The following is a 20,460-nucleotide window of genomic DNA, read 5'->3' on the forward strand; positions in this document are numbered from 1 at the left end:
TTAAATTGAATTGTATTGAACTGAATTAAATTGAATTGTATTGAACTGAATTGAATTGAACTGAAATTGAATTGAATTGAAATGAATTGATTTGAATTGAATTGAACTTGTATTAATTGAAATTACAAAGATGAGTGTATGTAGAAAGGACATTATCCACTGTATACTTACCAAGAAAAATAAGTTCACTACAACTAGCAAGATTTTTCCACACGTCGCAAAACAACCCATGGCGGACAGGATCTAGGATCTGAAATAAGTATTACAAGGTATTATCCTTTTTCTGATTTGGATTTGGGTTAATGTACAATGATCATATTTCCTATGTAAAACTAGACTAGTCAATTGAATGACGTATGAATAGGCCTGGAGACGGATGTAATCAAAGGGAAAGAAATTTAAAAAGTAAAGTTAAGAAATGGATGAAATATTGATTTTTTTTAGATGTTCCGCAGATCATAAGTCAAATTAAAATGAGAAAGGAGAATGGCAGTAATTTCTTTTGCAATTTCCTGGACGAAAGAAATCCTACGCTCATTTATCGACGTTTCAATGGTTCCTTTTATTACCGGAAACTAGCTTCGCCAACATCGAGTTGCGCTCCTGTAAACCCGTCTTTTACCACACAGATTCCAACAACACGACACGGCAAATCAATGGACACCTTGTCAACACAGACAATAATATATCAAATATATATCAAACAAAAGACAACACCAACACAAACAGCAATTAGCAAAAGAAAAAGTGAAATTGTTGATAAATCTGCATGTGATGACACGACAAACAAACAGGGAAACGAGGAGCCAAACCCTATACCAGCTAGCTGTTCTTCATCTGCTCCTATTAAACACTCCCCAGTAAAATCTGTGATCAACAGTACCAAGCCTAGACAGACGAGGAACGGAAACCCATACAAGAAGTGTCCATCATGGTTTTGTAACAAACACGTGAGAAATTCATTGGATTTAAATTTGTGAACATTGACAAGACTCCATTTGCATTGTATCAGTAAGGCAGCCTCGTCAGAGGAATTGATGAAAAAATACCTCGACCGATAAAATGTTACAGCAGCCCTTCTTGGATATTCAAACGAGACTACAAACGAACATTAGACATTCAATAATTTTTTTATCACAACGCGAGTTCGAATCCTACGGAGGCCCCTCCTTTTTTCTTTTTCTTTTTTTCTTTTAGTTTTCAAAATCAATGCCATATGATAGATGCTTTTGATCGTAGTACTGTATTGCCTGTATATTTCATCAACAAATAATGCAATACTCAAGAAATAAATTACAAGGTTTTCTCGGGGTTTCTTTGCTGTTTTTCTATTAGAAAGAGGTCGATCTCAGAACTAAATAGTACATGGTAGAATAGAAATAATCAACTTTGACTCGTGTATTGTTGCAGGATATACAACTCGGACTCGTATATTTTGCAATTTTAATTAATAACGAAGGCCGCAGGCCTTCGTTATTAATTTAATTGCAAGTAGGAAACCGGTCCTTCCGGCCAGACGGCACATATGTATGTGCGTGGTTACCACGCGAAGTGGTCCTTACTGAGAACAGATGCGGCTGAAAAACTGACCATTATGTGTTGGAACATCGAGGGGATATTGGTTTAGTTTGGTTTATTTTGTTTAACCCCACCCGGTCACATTATACTGACAACGAGCGAACCAGTCGAGGGAATAATGGCCAGTACGGCATATCCTGTGGAATGTCTCGATACAGAGACAGATACAGAGAATATAACATGTCATGTTTTGACACTAAGAAGGTGGTGGGTACTTATATTTAGAGAAACCGATATATGAAATTGATCCACTCCATTATATATGTAGAACTAGAGGTGGTGTTGGAAGTTTTTACAAAGACGAAATTGATAAGAAAAATCCCTGTGGATAGCCTAAGATATTGTGAGTTTGATTTACTGTTTTTAGCTTACATGCCCGCCTCCTCGAGACCAATTGAAATGTTCATAAACCATATAAATCTATTAGAAATACTGGTCTCTGTTTAGTCGGAATGAGGACCAAAATACTTAAATATTAAAATACTTAAAGGTGATTTAAATATTAAAATCAACGGTCATCGGTACCAATGTAATATGACAAGAGATCCAGATTTATTCTGATTATTTCTTTGTTCTCTTCATTGTTGATGTTATAAAGAGAACTATTTTTGATAAATTATCATTTTAAGTTTATTATACTTCTATATCACAGCAACGTAGCTCTAAGCGGTTCACAAATTATCATCCGGTTGTTATTATGCCTTTATCAACCAGCCAATGTCCTTCTCCTTCAATCAGTAGGAGCTGCCATTTTGTCGCTAACAGTTTACATACGAGATTTCTTTTTCTGTCCTACCACGTACTCGTGAGCAGCTGGGACGACTGCAGCGCAATCTTTACATAATCTTATAATTACGAATTTCTCAAAAAATATCCTTCATAAATTCAAAATATTAGTATTCAGAAATATATAGGACAGATAGAAATTTCAAACAGAGATATCCCCTAGTCGAATTGGCAATATGAATTCTATTTCTTTTTTGTAAACTGACAAAGCAAAAATACATGTTTGAAATTAAAACCCCGTCCTATAGAAATCGACATAATGGTAGACGAAATATGATGACGTTTAAATGCATAGGTGTATTGGGTACAATTCATTACTATCATGTCCACGTACACGTATATACGAACGTATAAGGTCTACTAGTCATCTGAACATGGAGCAAGGAGTGTATAGCTTTCTTTGTGAAACGAAATGAATAAAAGCTCGTGCCGGTAAATAAAAAAGAAGCTACACCTCATTACACATGTATACTGTTCAATACAATGATCTGTAGTTGACGCACGCTGACTTTAAAAGGAAAGTCACAATGGAAATATTTCTACATAGCTGTGACTATGGATGGGAACAAAGTGAGATGTATGAAGAGGTCAGGGGTCATGATGTGGGTCGTGCATGCCAATAAACCTAAGGAGGTCAAAGTTCAGTTTAGAAAGTTGTTTATCACGTATACTATCGTTATATATGACAAAACATAGAATGTCAACATCGCACATCATTCAGTCAGAACAGAACAGATCATTCAACCAGAACAGTACAGATTATTCAACCTGAACAGTACAGATCATTCAACCAGAACAGTACAGATCATTCAACCAGAACAGTACAGATCATTCAACCAGAACAGTACAGATCATTCAATTAGAACAGTACAGATCATTCAATTAGAACGGTACAGATCATTCAACCAGAACGGTACAGATCATTCAACCAGAACAGTACAGATCATTCAACCAGAACAGTACAGATCATTCAATTAGAACAGTACAAATCATTCAACCAGAACAGTACAGATCATTCAACCAGAACAGTACAGATCATTCAACCAGAACGGTACAGATCATTCAACCAGAACAGTACAGATCATTCAACCAGAACAGTACAGATCATTCAACCAGAACAGTACAGATCATTCAATTAGAACAGTACAGATCACTCAACCAGAACAGTACAGATCATTCAATTAGAACAGTACAGATCATTCAACCAGAACGGTACAGATCATTCAACCAGAACGGTACAGATCATTCAACCAGAACAGTACAGATCATTCAACCAGAACAGTACAGATCATTCAACCAGAACAATACAGATCATTCAATTAGAACAGTACAGATCATTCAACCAGAACAGTACAGATCATTCAACCAGAACAGTACAGATCATTCCACCAGAACAGTACAGATCATTCAATTAGAACAGTACAGATCATTCAACCAGAACAGTACAGATCATTCAACCAGAACAGTACAGATCATTCAACCAGAACAGTACAAATCATTCAACCAGAACAGTACAGATCATTCAATTAGAACAGTACAGATCATTCAATTAGAACAGTACAGATCATTCAACCAGAACAGTACAGATCATTCAACCAGAACAGTACAGATCATTCAATTAGAACAGTACAGATCATTCAACCAGAACAGTACAGATCATTCAACCAGAACAGTACAGATCATTCAACCAGAACAGTACAGATCATTCAACCAGAACAGTACAGATCATTCAACCAAAACAGTACAGATCATTCAACCAGAACAGTACAGATAATTCAATTAGAACAGTACAGATCATTCAACCAGAACAGAACAGATCATTCAACCAGAACAGTACAGATCATTCAACCAGAACAGTACAGGTCATTCAACCAGAACAGTACAGATCATTCAACCAGAACAGTACAGATCATTCAACCAGAACAGTACAGATCATTAAACCAGAACAGTACAGATCATTCAACCAGAACAGTACAGATCATTCAACCAGAACAGTACAGATCATTCAACCAGAACAGTACAGATCATTCAACCAGAACAGTACAGATCATTCAATTAGAACGGTACAGATCATTCAACCAGAACGGTACAGATCATTCAATTAGAACAGTACAGATCATTCAACCAGAACAGTACAGATCATTCAACCAGAACAGTACAGATCATTCAACCAGAACGGTACAGATCATTCAACCAGAACAGTACAGATCATTCAACCAGAACAGTACAGATCATTCAACCAGAACAGTACAGATCATTCAATTAGAACAGTACAGATCACTCAACCAGAACAGTACAGATCATTCAATTAGAACAGTACAGATCATTCAACCAGAACGGTACAGATCATTCAACCAGAACGGTACAGATCATTCAACCAGAACAGTACAGATCATTCAACCAGAACAGTACAGATCATTCAACCAGAACAATACAGATCATTCAATTAGAACAGTACAGATCATTCAACCAGAACAGTACAGATCATTCAACCAGAACAGTACAGATCATTCCACCAGAACAGTACAGATCATTCAATTAGAACAGTACAGATCATTCAACCAGAACAGTACAGATCATTCAACCAGAACAGTACAGATCATTCAACCAGAACAGTACAGATCATTCAACCAGAACAGTACAGATCATTCAATTAGAACAGTACAGATCATTCAATTAGAACAGTACAGATCATTCAACCAGAACAGTACAGATCATTCAACCAGAACAGTACAGATCATTCAATTAGAACAGTACAGATCATTCAACCAGAACAGTACAGATCATTCAACCAGAACAGTACAGATCATTCAACCAGAACAGTACAGATCATTCAACCAGAACAGTACAGATCATTCAACCAAAACAGTACAGATCATTCAACCAGAACAGTACAGATAATTCAATTAGAACAGTACAGATCATTCAACCAGAACAGAACAGATCATTCAACCAGAACAGTACAGATCATTCAACCAGAACAGTACAGGTCATTCAACCAGAACAGTACAGATCATTCAACCAGAACAGTACAGATCATTCAACCAGAACAGTACAGATCATTCAACCAGAACAGTACAGATCATTCAACCAGAACAGTACAGATCATTCAACCAGAACAGTACAGATCATTCAACCAGAACAGTACAGATCATTCAATTAGAACGGTACAGATCATTCAACCAGAACGGTACAGATCATTCAATTAGAACAGTACAGATCATTCAACCAGAACAGTACAGATCATTCAACCAGAACGGTACAGATCATTCAACCAGAACGGTACAGATCATTCAATTAGAACAGTACAGATCATTCAACCAGAACAGTACAGATCATTCAACCAGAACAGTACAGATCATTCAACCAGAACAGTACAGATCATTCAACCAGAACAGTACAGATCATTCAACCAGAACAGTACAGATCATTCAATTAGAACAGTACAGGTCATTCAACCAGAACAGTACAGATCATTCAACCAGAACAGTACAGATCATTCAACCAGAACAGTACAGGTCATTCAACCAGAACAGTACAGATCATTCAACCAGAACGGTACAGATCATTCAACCAGAACAGTACAGATCATTCAACCAGAACGGTACAGATCATTCAACCAGAACAGTACAGATCATTCAATTAGAACAGTACAGATCATTCAATTAGAACAGTACAGATCATTCAATTAGAACAGTACAGATCATTCAACCAGAACAGTACAGATCATTCAATTAGAACAGTACAGATCATTCAACCAGAACAGTACAGATCATTCAACCAGAACAGTACAGATCATTCAGCCAGAACAGTACAGATCATTCAACCAGAACAGTACAGATCATTCAACCAGAACAGTACAGATCATTCAGCCAGAACAGTACAGATCATTCAACCAGAACAGTACAGATCATTCAACCAGAACAGTACAGATCATTCAATTAGAACAGTACAGATCATTCAACCAGAACAGTACAGATCATTCAACCAGAACAGTACATAGCATTCAACCAGAACAGTACAGATCATTCAATTAGAACAGTACAGATCATTCAATTAGAACAGTACAGATCATTCAATTAGAACAGTACAGATCATTCAACCAGAACAGTACAGATCATTCAACCAGAACAGTACAGATCATTCAACCAGAACAGTACAGATCATTCAACCAGAACAGTACAGATCATTCAACCAGAACAGTACAGATCATTCAACCAGAACAGTACAGATCATTCAATTAGAACAGTACAGATCATTCAATTAGAACAGTACAGATCATTCAATTAGAACAGTACAGATCATTCAACCAGAACAGTACAGATCATTCAACCAGAACAGTACAGATCATTCAACCAGAACAGTACAGATCATTCAACCAGAACCGTACAGATCATTCAACCAGAACAGTACAGATCATTCAACCAGAACAGTACAGATCATTCAATTAGAACAGTACAGATCATTCAATTAGAACAGTACAGATCATTCAACCAGAACAGTACAGATCATTCAACCAGAACAGTACAGATCATTCAATTAGAACAGTACAGATCATTCAACCAGAACAGTACAGATCATTCAACCAGAACAGTACAGATCATTCAACCAGAACAGTACAGATCATTCAACCAGAACAGTACAGATCATTCAACCAAAACAGTACAGATCATTCAACCAGAACAGTACAGATAATTCAATTAGAACAGTACAGATCATTCAACCAGAACAGAACAGATCATTCAACCAGAACAGTACAGATCATTCAACCAGAACAGTACAGGTCATTCAACCAGAACAGTACAGATCATTCAACCAGAACAGTACAGATCATTCAACCAGAACAGTACAGATCATTCAACCAGAACAGTACAGATCATTCAACCAGAACAGTACAGATCATTCAACCAGAACAGTACAGATCATTCAACCAGAACAGTACAGATCATTCAACCAGAACAGTACAGATCATTCAATTAGAACGGTACAGATCATTCAACCAGAACGGTACAGATCATTCAATTAGAACAGTACAGATCATTCAACCAGAACAGTACAGATCATTCAACCAGAACAGTACAGATCATTCAACCAGAACGGTACAGATCATTCAACCAGAACAGTACAGATCATTCAACCAGAACAGTACAGATCATTCAACCAGAACAGTACAGATCATTCAATTAGAACAGTACAGATCACTCAACCAGAACAGTACAGATCATTCAATTAGAACAGTACAGATCATTCAACCAGAACGGTACAGATCATTCAACCAGAACGGTACAGATCATTCAACCAGAACAGTACAGATCATTCAACCAGAACAGTACAGATCATTCAACCAGAACAATACAGATCATTCAATTAGAACAGTACAGATCATTCAACCAGAACAGTACAGATCATTCAACCAGAACAGTACAGATCATTCCACCAGAACAGTACAGATCATTCAATTAGAACAGTACAGATCATTCAACCAGAACAGTACAGATCATTCAACCAGAACAGTACAGATCATTCAACCAGAACAGTACAGATCATTCAACCAGAACAGTACAGATCATTCAATTAGAACAGTACAGATCATTCAATTAGAACAGTACAGATCATTCAACCAGAACAGTACAGATCATTCAACCAGAACAGTACAGATCATTCAATTAGAACAGTACAGATCATTCAACCAGAACAGTACAGATCATTCAACCAGAACAGTACAGATCATTCAACCAGAACAGTACAGATCATTCAACCAGAACAGTACAGATCATTCAACCAGAACAGTACAGATCATTCAACCAGAACAGTACAGATCATTCAACCAGAACAGTACAGATAATTCAATTAGAACAGTACAGATCATTCAACCAGAACAGTACAGATCATTCAACCAGAACAGTACAGATCATTCAACCAGAACAGTACAGGTCATTCAACCAGAACAGTACAGATCATTCAACCAGAACAGTACAGATCATTCAACCAGAACAGTACAGATCATTCAACCAGAACAGTACAGATCATTCAACCAGAACAGTACAGATCATTCAACCAGAACAGTACAGATCATTCAACCAGAACAGTACAGATCATTCAATTAGAACGGTACAGATCATTCAACCAGAACGGTACAGATCATTCAATTAGAACAGTACAGATCATTCAACCAGAACAGTACAGATCATTCAACCAGAACGGTACAGATCATTCAACCAGAACGGTACAGATCATTCAATTAGAACAGTACAGATCATTCAACCAGAACAGTACAGATCATTCAACCAGAACAGTACAGATCATTCAACCAGAACAGTACAGATCATTCAACCAGAACAGTACAGATCATTCAACCAGAACAGTACAGATCATTCAATTAGAACAGTACAGGTCATTCAACCAGAACAGTACAGATCATTCAACCAGAACAGTACAGATCATTCAACCAGAACAGTACAGGTCATTCAACCAGAACAGTACAGATCATTCAACCAGAACGGTACAGATCATTCAACCAGAACAGTACAGATCATTCAACCAGAACGGTACAGATCATTCAACCAGAACAGTACAGATCATTCAATTAGAACAGTACAGATCATTCAATTAGAACAGTACAGATCATTCAATTAGAACAGTACAGATCATTCAACCAGAACAGTACAGATCATTCAATTAGAACAGTACAGATCATTCAACCAGAACAGTACAGATCATTCAACCAGAACAGTACAGATCATTCAGCCAGAACAGTACAGATCATTCAACCAGAACAGTACAGATCATTCAACCAGAACAGTACAGATCATTCAGCCAGAACAGTACAGATCATTCAACCAGAACAGTACAGATCATTCAACCAGAACAGTACAGATCATTCAATTAGAACAGTACAGATCATTCAACCAGAACAGTACAGATCATTCAACCAGAACAGTACAGATCATTCAACCAGAACAGTACATAGCATTCAACCAGAACAGTACAGATCATTCAATTAGAACAGTACAGATCATTCAATTAGAACAGTACAGATCATTCAATTAGAACAGTACAGATCATTCAACCAGAACAGTACAGATCATTCAACCAGAACAGTACAGATCATTCAACCAGAACAGTACAGATCATTCAACCAGAACAGTACAGATCATTCAACCAGAACAGTACAGATCATTCAACCAGAACAGTACAGATCATTCAATTAGAACAGTACAGATCATTCAATTAGAACAGTACAGATCATTCAATTAGAACAGTACAGATCATTCAACCAGAACAGTACAGATCATTCAACCAGAACAGTACAGGTCATTCAACCAGAACAGTACAGATCATTCAACCAGAACCGTACAGATCATTCAACCAGAACAGTACAGATCATTCAACCAGAACAGTACAGATCATTCAATTAGAACAGTACAGATCATTCAACCAGAACAGTACAGATCATTCAACCAGAACAGTACAGATCATTCAACCAGAACAGTACAGATCATTCAACCAGAACAGTACAGATCATTCAACCAGAACAGTACAGGTCATTCAACCAGAACAGTACAGATCATTCAACCAGAACAGTACAGATCATTCAATTAGAACAGTACAGATCATTCAACCAGAACAGTACAGATCATTCAACCAGAAAGATATTGGAATTCTTCATTCAAAGCATTTGTTCTCTAGTGGTTGATGACACAGTCATATTGTTTGGACATTTCTTAAAAAGTCACAAAGTGAAGTCAGTTATTTAAAGCTCGTGTATTTTTTGTCTGCCCTGTTTAATAGGGAGTAACAAAGACCATTTATCCGGTTACTTACATATTTACTAATGTCGAATTCCTGATTTCACTTGCTAATTTCTACACGATTTTCTGTGTGTATCTTTCTAAATATATTAAAAAAAACTTCCAAAAATAGCTTACAAAGCAACAGACAACTTTAAATTGCCTTTTAAATCCTGGCCAAGAACCGGGCTTGATTACCTATTCGTGACTATAGATCTAAGCCGGTACAACACAGTATAGTTTTACACCCGTAATATTGCAAAACTCCACAAAATGGCGCCCCGACAATGTTTGAGCTCGCACACAGGTGACGACTGATTTTCCCGAAATAACATTTTAAACGCGATATCTATTGACTCCGAAGTAGAACTTTAAAGGCTTCGCTGATTTGCTTTTTTTTTTGTTTAACGTCCTATTAACAGCCGGGGCCATTTAAGGACGTGCCAGGTTTTGGAGGTGGAAGAAAGCCGGAGTACCCGGAGAAAAAACACCGGCCTCCGTTCAATACCAGGCAACTGACCCACGTGGGTTTCGAACTCTCGACCCAGAGGTCAGTACCAGGCAACTGCCCCACGTGGGTTTCGAACTCTCGACCAAGACGTGGCTAGTGATAAAGTGTCGGGTTGGTGTTTCTCGATAAGCGTAGAAACAGAAACTTCAGAATCTACACAATCCTAATTGCTCTGGAAGGCATGCAACAGTCCTCTCCTATGTTGTACAGTGGTGTACACACTATCTACTACAAGCAGTCCCTGCATCAACATAACCTTAGCTTTTCAGTGAGTGGTAACCCAAACAAACAACCTGTAATTTAGCGACCTTGATCTTTCGCTTTTTAATGAGACCAATTTTCCTCCATAACGGCAAAACAAAATGTTAATCACTAAAAGATGGACCTTGACCTTTGACCAAGTGACCTTGACATTAAGTAAGTTGACTACTGTTTAAATCCAAGCAGCATTGCTACATGTACATAGTGTCAGAACAAAATGTTGTTCATGGAAAATACGCAAAATTTGACCGTGACTTTTGACAATGTGGCCTTGACCATTGGTCAGTAGACTCTTTGTTTATAGAGAACAATTTTGTTTCATAATGTCACAACAAAATGCTTATCAATGAAAATATGCACAATTTGACATTGACCTCTGATCTGACTTTTTAGCAGAGTGAGCATTTTTGTAAATAAACATCTTCACCAGGTTCCATGTGAATCGATCGATGAATACTGCCAAAGTTATAGCCAGGAGTAAACTTTGTGGACAGACAAACAGATAGACAGACAGACAACATGCAGACAGACAACAGACAGACAGACACACAGACAGACAAAGTGATTACTATATGACACCTGAATCTTCGAACGGGGCCCTAATAGATAGAATTGAACATTTGTTTATATGTGTCAGTAATGCATAATTATAATCTCGATACTATTCAGGCGTAGTTATACAACTTGTTACGTAATGAAATCTCATAAAATTACAAATGTAAATAAAAATACACGCATATAAGGACTTAAAGATACTCCGATAGAAGTTGTCTTAAATAAGCGCCGCGTCACGAAGTTCAGTTCACTGCAGAGAGCACAAAATGATATTTGGAAAATTGATTTAGAAACCCGCAATATTCCATTTTTTATATTGCGTTTTTCTTGAGTAAACGGGATGCTTTCATCCTTAAATCTACCTACTAATATGAGTTATATGAATACCAATAAAATTAATCAATTTTTAACTAATATACATAAATTAAGATATTATTACAAGTTTTTTTAGCACCATGTCGTTCAATTGTGCGTTGTTAATAGTATCGATTTATTATTTAAAAAGACATTTCTGTAAGGGAACTTGGTCAATCTTTGATCATTGCTGCCTTGGTGTGACGTCGTACGTAATGACAGACAGAAAATCGATAAAACAAGATTAGACATATTCATTAAGAAGAAATCCAACCGCTTTAGATTTTCTTTCTTGGAAAAGAGCCACAAGGAAGTACGGCATGCATGGATAGTTATACATTGAACGTGTTGTTTCATAACTCTATGGTACAGGATACTTGATTATCTGTTGTTGTTTATTTGTTTGCTTGTTTGTTTGTTTTTTGGAGTTTTTTGGGGGGTAGGGGTGGGGGGGGGGGATTGTTACCTGGTCCACGCAAAGTGTGGCTGAGTGATATAAAATCATTGAAATCAAAAATAAAATCATGTTCGTCCCGTCCCGTCCCGTCCCCGTCCCCGTCCCCCTCTCGTCCCCGTCCCCGTCCCCGTCCCCGTCCCCTCTCGTCCCCGTCCCCGTCCCCGTCCCCGTCCCCGTCCCCGTCCCCTCTCGTCCCCGTCCCCGTCCCCGTCCCGTCCCCGTCCCGTCCCCGTCCCGTCCCCGTCCCGTCCCCGTCCCCGTCCCCCTCTCGTCCCCGTCCCCGTCCCCGTCCCCGTCCCCGTCCCCTCTCGTCCCCGTCCCCGTCCCCGTCCCCGTCCCCTCTCGTCCCCGTCCCCGTCCCCTCTCGTCCCCGTCCCGTCCCCGTCCCCGTCCCCGTCCCCGTCCCGTCCCCGTCCCCGTCCCCGTCCCCGTCCCCGTCCCGTCCCGTCTCAATGCAATGTAACTAGCTAATCTGAGGAACTACTGACGGGGTGTCAAGTGGCAGCGGAGCATTTTACTTCGTGCAGACATTTTCTAGTTTAACATCAAATTCACCAACTCACACATAACTACGTAGCTTTGAATATATCTTTAATATTACCAAACTGTGAACAGTCTCGCAACATAACTAGAAAAAAATATATTTTCCATGTGTTTCACCTCCCCAAGGTAGTGTGTGTAGCACATTTTCACGTTTGGGGGGGGGGGGGGGGGGGGGGGGGGGCTAGATTTAAAATTCGGAAAAAATGTCACCCTCTGTGTAAAATTGCTATCTAATGAACTAATGAACACCACGGGGTGTCATCTGTATCGATTTAACCCCATCCCCTAACCCAACCCCCCCCTACCCACCCCCACCCCCTCACCAAAACAAAACAAAAAAAAAACAAAAAAACCGTCTGAGAATGTGCTATACACGCTAGCGAAGGTCCAAATACACGTAGAATGTGGCAAATTCTAAGGTCCCTGTGGACAGATCGAGATTGCCCGATATTTTCCAAGAAGATAATTTATGCACGTTATTTAAATTCTGAAACAATTCAAACCCATGTTACATGTATGTTTGATTAGGACATTAATTATCCACTACTTTCAAACTCGCATTTGTACGCTGAACAATTATTTGTCGAGTTGTACTGGGTGATTGAAAACATCTCGGAATCTTAGTGCACAAAGTAATGTATAATTTCAATATGATGGTTTCAAACATAAAATTGAATAATACTTCGAACCTATCACACAAACCATGACATGTATACTCCTTCAGAAAACACAATAAGTTGGAATCTATACATAATCACCATAATTATATTGCTATATTTTATGATTCAATAAAAACCTACCTTTCGGTCACACGACTGAGAATTCGTTAAAATCAGTAATATGATTGTTCAGCCCGGAATGTTTTGAAGAAGTCTGTCACTGTCGAACGCAATATACACCAGGTTGACGCCGGGCCAACACGGATGATAGGTATACCGGTGTAGTTTTCTTCAGGGCTGTGGCGAAACACACTTATTCAACTGCTAAATAGCAAGTCGATATTTAAAAATAGATTCCTCACACGAGGTTGTGTTTGTGACAGCGTACAAGACATAAAATATTCTATCTCATACAATCCCCATTCACGATACTTATTGACGTCTTCACTTGAATATACAATGATTTGTTTTCGGTGTGGACACCGCGGTCAATTTAAACCATCGCTGGATCTGACCGACAGTGTAACCGCTGATACCTTTATGCATATCGATGTATATTTGGAGACGCCGTCGGGAGCCGTCATGTCCGCTAGCATAGGACTATCGATTTCCACAAGTCCAGCCAGATTGCAAACATTTGTGTATTTGACTCCATTGTGTAACGGTTCGGTGAATCTTAGATTTTATGTAATTTCAGACAGAAATGTCTCTAATTTAAACAATTACACCTTGAAAAATAATTTTCCGGAACATATTTTCGGTATTAGATAACACTGAGTTGGCTTTGGCCATCAAATCCGGTGATTTAAATTGGCCATGTGTTTACTTGCACAGATATTGGAAAGACGGATATACAAAACAGTTGATAAGATTGTTTTATAATTACAAATCTCTCAATTAATAAATTGTTTATAAAAAAAAGTATGTCAACTCTACACACAGCGCCCAAATATTCATTGATATGGCTTCTAGCGTCCAGTAATATACTATGCTCATACCCAAAATCAATACCAGTTTCCTGTTGGTGAACCTCATCGATTTTCTAATAATCGGTTGATAATAACATGTGGATTTAGGTCAAAGTATTTACAATTATGTTGGAAACATTGACAAACATCTTGTAGTCCCTGCTTCCTGTTGACGTAAAAATAACACATATTGCTATGTTTGTTTACGGCGAAGTGTATTGTGTATTTGTAGTCATTGTTTTAGTACGATAAGGTCAAATTAATACAAATTCTCGTAAAGTTATATCGTTTGATTTTTTTTAGTTTATTCTTTTGTTTTTATTACATGAAATACAATTACGACTTAATGTTCCTGTTTTGAACATCTGAAGACTCAATTCAATTCAATTTATTTACTGGCTTTGAACTTTACAGCTCATCAGTACATAAAGCATACAATAATATAAATTTGCAGTCACTGCAATATAAAAGTGTATACTCGGTGTTGAGAACCGCTATTACTTCTCTTCACCTATAGGCGAGTTTTCGAATCCTTGAGCCTCACATTCCCCTCTATACCTCCTGCGTAACGAAATTGAAAATTCGAATACACCTCTACGACCACTACTAAAACTCGGAACTCCTCGGATAATCCCCGAAGATATCCGATTGGCGATTCTGCTAGGACCAACATCACCCTGCTACAACTTTGATATATGACAGGAGATACACTCTATATTCTGAAATTTGAGCTATACCAATACTAGAACCTTTGGATTGTGAACGTATGACTGCACACGTACATGTAATAATAATTATACTATTTCATCGTCTGTGTCTGTAGGCAAGACATTTTACACTTATTGCTATAGATGGCATGCGACGGGCTTCCCATATGTTTTTTAATGAGGTAGTCACCAACTACTACACGGAGATTCTCCACAAAATGACCCTGGCTTTTGGTAGGACGACAAACCAAGCAAACAAACAAACCCATGAGTCTCGTAGTTTTCCGACGATGGTGCTAATTCAATCTTACCAAATGTAGTTTAGGGCAGTCGGATACAAAGGAAGTTATAAATAAGATACACGTATATATTGACGTGGGAAACGCAGGCCGAGGTATGAGATAGCTCCGTGTGGTTTAAATTCAAAAAATAACTATTGGCTGCAGTATGAATAAATATTTTAAACATATTCGAACATACTCATTATTGTCTCCGTGTTTAAAAGCACCACGTGAGTAAGTATAGAATATCGGAGTTCCGTGTTCAGTTAAACCACACATACAATTGCTTAGTCATGACAGTAATTCTAAATAAAGATGTATATAACAAAGATCAGATTCTTTTTCTTTTTTTTTTCTTTTTTTCTTTTTTTTTTTTTTTTTTTTTTTGCAAGTTATTTTTTTTAATTTTTTATTCTTTTTTTTGAGGTGGTTTATTTTTTTTTAATTTTTAATTTTTAAGACATTTTTAATTTTAAAAATGTCTTAAAAAAAAAAATATTAAAAATGTTTTGCAAGTTATGCCACCGTTTGCTTCTGCATTGGCTGAAATACATGTATAGAATTTCGTATTTTCGCTTTGTTGACAGCGAAAAAAATTTGTAGCAACAGGCAAACATTTTAACTAACCTTTAAATTCAATCGTGGACGATACGTTAGTGATCCAGGTGAAGCGGTTATTTTACTTTATTGAAGTTTTATATTTCGAGGAACTGACATGTTTTAACATGATCTAATTTTCCTTCCTGTTTTGCAATGATGATTCGTATTCCCGATAAACACAGCATAAAGCATTTAAACGCTTTAGAAATCTGTATAATTCGCTCCTCATTAAGATATATATCACAAAATTGCATGTTTTATCACAGACATGCATTTGCGTTAAATAAGCAAACATCTAATTAAACGTCAAATGAGACAATACGCATGCCTCATCCATTGGGTTTGAAGTGAAATCCGATTCCCCGACGTAATGGCCAAGGTTTTTCTCTGCCAAGTCAATATTTGAGTTAGGTGTCGACACATTGGGTCACGAACGTCCAAGGTACGGCCGAGGTTGTACTGTCTATTACTGCATAACACCTTGATTAGTTATCGATCTGAGCCAGATATGGAGAAAATTCTATACGGTAGATTTGTATAACACGCTGAAATACACAAAGCTGGCCATTATTGTAAAGGTATCGTTTCGTTTTTTTTTTTTTTTTTCTTTTTCTTTTTTCTTTTTTAATTTATTTCATTTTAAGCTTGTTTAAGCTTGACTGTCGGAAAAGAAGAGCTATGGGTGTACAGTTTGGTTTGGTTTGTTTTTGTTTAACGTCCTATTAACAGCCAGGGTCATTTAAGGACGTGCCAGGTTTTTGAGGTGGAGGAAAGCCGGAGTACCTGGAGAAAAACCACCGGCCTACAGTCAGTTCCAGGCAACTGCCCCACGTAGGTTTCAAACTCGCAACCCAGAGGTGGAGGGCTAGTGTTAAAGTGTCGGGACACCTTAACCAGTCGGCCACTGCGGCCTGGGTGTACAGAGTACGAGGCGAACACAAAATACGCCTTAACTGTTGATTTTCTAAAATTCCTTCTATTTTGAGATAATTTAAACATTTTAGTACGACGACACCATATTTACATACAGCCACAACATCTACAGCCAAGTAATCAAGCATGTTTATGTAACTTCCATAGGTTGACGAACCTGTCTACGACAATAGCACCACATTGAGTCCGATATGTATTGAAATAAACAATATGCCAAGTACAGCTAGAAATAACAATAGATAAAATACAACCGGTTAAATACAATAGATAAAATACAACCGGTTCAATACAATAGATAAAATACAGCCGGTTAAATACAATAGATAAAATGCAACCGGTTAAATACAATAGATAAAATACAACCGGTTAAATACAATAGATAAAATACAACCGGTTAAATACAATAGATAAAATACAACCGGTTAAATACAATAGATAAAATACAACAGGTTAAATACAATATATAAAATACAACAGGTTAAATACAATAGATAAAATACAACAGGTTAAATACAATTGATAAAATACAACCGGTTAGATACAATAGATAAAATACAACCGGTTCAATACAATAGATAAAATACAACCGGTTAAATACAATAGATAAAATGCAACCGGTTGAATACAATAGATAAAATACAACCGGTTAAATACAATAGATAAAATACAACCGGTTAAATACAATAGATAAAATACAACCGGTTAAATACAATAGATAAAATACAACCGGTTAAATACAATTGATAAAATACAACAGGTTAAATACAATAGATAAAAGACAGCCGGTTAAATACAATAGATAAAATACAACCGGTTAAATACAATAGATAAAATACAACCGGTTAAATACAATAGATAAAATACAACAGGTTAAATACAATTGATAAAATACAACCGGTTAAATACAATAGATAAAATACAACCGGTTAAATACAATATAGTAGTTGGTGACTACCTCATTGAACAATATACGGGAGACCCATCGCATGCCATACTGAGCAATTACGGTAACGTGTCTTGCCCATAGACACAATCACGACAGCACAGACCCGCCCATTTCTCGGCTTCCAGAGAAACACAAACCAACATTGGTAGGGGGCGACGAATCAAGAACTTCACATTAGATTAAGCTGTGTTTTATTTGTCAATTTCCATTTATATATACAACATATTAATTATACAAAAGGGAATTAGAAACAAGTGTCAAGACACTTATATAAATCTGACACCTCTATATGACACCTATATATATACAGATTGACGTTACATAACAGCATAGACATGATAAAACACAACATCGTATCATATTGACAATAGAGTCTAATGTGAAAACATCAGTTGGAATTTGATCAAATAATTTAATACATTGCAGTTTAAAAAAAAAAGAGAAAAACGTGGATTTGGGATTTGCTGCTTTCATCTAGTTTTAGATACATATTTAAATACACCTTTCTGAGCTATAGCGAGCCCCGTGTAGTGTTAATCACGTGGGTATGTACATGTATACGGTGTATTGATGAAAACTTGTCAAAGCTAAAAAACGTTATAATATTTAACAGCCTTTTCGCAATTTAGTTTTTTTTCGTTTTTTTTTTTTTTTTTCTATATTGCTCGGCGTTTTTTCGCATGAAACAGGAGTAAACAATGCGAAATATCACGTTTATTGAAATAATCGATAATATTTTTATTTTTAAACATTTTACACAGTCACATCCTGACACAATATAATGTCTGTTTCAATCCACTTCCCGATATGATCACGCATAGGAAAATGATACTTGACAAATTGTATACATGTACAAGGTATGCGGTATTGATTTCTCTAGCTCATTTCAATTAAAATGTATTTTATCTGGTGAATATTTGTTTTAATTATCTTTTTTTTATATTCTATTATTTCCATCAGTTTACGATAGTGAGTCCTACTGTATGCGAATATCCGTGCATGCTTTCTACTAATTAAATTGTTTGTTCAACAATGAAAAATACTTTCTTTTTACGTTTAAAAATGGACGTTGAAGAGGAATGGTGAATTAGGAGGCAAATTACCTTAACTCTGAGGGGGGAACACTAAAACGACATTTCGATTAATAAAATCATCTAGGAAATACAATCATGTAGCATTCAATTATTTAATTTAGTTAATATACATTACCCAATTTTAATTACAAACAAAATTCAACTTGAAACCTTGTGGATTAACTTGACACGTACAGAAGAATCGTGTAGTTTTCGGTTTTTGTGTATTTTTGAGACTATCGCTACAATCTTTACGCAGTCCGGATTATTAAGCGATATCGATACATGGTTTAATACAGTGATTAATGCTATATATCGATTATTCTACCATGTTTGCTATGCAACGCCAGTTTTGATTGGTTTAAAACCATGTATTATTTTCCAATAATACACGCTCGTGCCAATAACACACGCTCGTGAGTCACGGCTGTTACAATGTTATGTATCTAATATTCACCCAGAAAGATTACGGTTACTGCAGCCGAATGGGCTAATAGGTTAGTCTTTGGTCATTTTTTATCACGACGCGAGTTCGAATCCTACGAAGGCCGCTTTTTTTGTCATTCCTTTTTTTTTAATTTTAAAAAATCAATGCCATATGATTGATGTTCTTGATTGTAGTACTGTAGTGCCTGTAAAGAAATGTATAATTTATCAACAAATAATGCAATACTCAAGAAATAAATTACAAAGTTTTCCCAGGGTTTCTTTGCCGTTATTCTATTAGAAAGAGGTCGATCTCAGAACTAAACAGTACATGGTAGAATAGAAATAGTCAACTTTGACTCGTGTATTGTTGCAGGATATACAACTCGGACTCGGATATTTTGCAATTTCAATTAATAACTCAGGCCTGCGGTCTTCGTTATTAATTTAGTTGCAAACTATCCTCGTCCTCGTTGTATATCCTGCAACAATACACGAATCATCGTTAATTATTACTTAATTAAATATAATTCTAGATCATATAAACACAAGCACACAAAAAAAAACCAAACAAACAAAGAACAGAAAGCTTAAAAGCAAAAACCAGGTTCTGCTTCGAAGATATGCACATCGAAAACGCAACCCTTAGGGACCCTGAACTTTGAATATACATGTAGGTATTTTACTATCTTATGATGCATACTTAATTTGTGATTTTGTTTCATGTTGACTGTGATTCTGATGAAGGTGGGGGGGGGATTTTTTTCAAGTTTACTGTAATTTCGATTAAGAGAATGACTCGTATAATAAATGATGTTGCTTTATACACAAACTGAATAAATGTACAAAATTGTTAGACAAAAAAAAATAAAAATTTTAACGCATTTGACCCCTGTGATCCTAACCTAAGTCAATGACAGTCATTTGAACAAACGCGGTAACCCTTCATCACAGCACTCTACTCTCTTGACCCTGGGGTTCTTTGCTATTGAGAAGAAGTCGAAAATGTGAACGGGCGATGCACGACAGGCG

The 20,460-nt window shown here is 36.9% G+C and overlaps 1 protein-coding gene across 2 annotated transcripts in view; it reads right to left on the reverse strand.

The window, feature by feature from the left end:
• LOC117341553 (tetraspanin-16-like) overlaps positions 1–20,460 on the reverse strand; it is a 46,836-nt gene that overhangs the window by 15,336 nt on the left and 11,040 nt on the right. The window contains exons 1-2 of one of the 2 annotated variants that reach the window (XM_033903418.1): positions 13,636–14,078; positions 172–250 (exon numbers count right to left, since the gene is read on the reverse strand). In XM_033903418.1, coding sequence (XP_033759309.1) covers positions 172–231 — 60 coding nt within the window. In that variant the 5' untranslated portion in view covers positions 232–250; positions 13,636–14,078. Of the gene's footprint in view, positions 1–171; positions 251–13,635; positions 14,079–20,460 lie in introns of those variants that run through there. The other variant, XM_033903419.1, reaches the window with a different exon arrangement.

The sequence above is a fragment of the Pecten maximus genome, chromosome 13 (assembly GCF_902652985.1).
Source record: "Pecten maximus chromosome 13, xPecMax1.1, whole genome shotgun sequence".
NCBI classification, from domain to species: domain Eukaryota; kingdom Metazoa; phylum Mollusca; class Bivalvia; order Pectinida; family Pectinidae; genus Pecten; species Pecten maximus.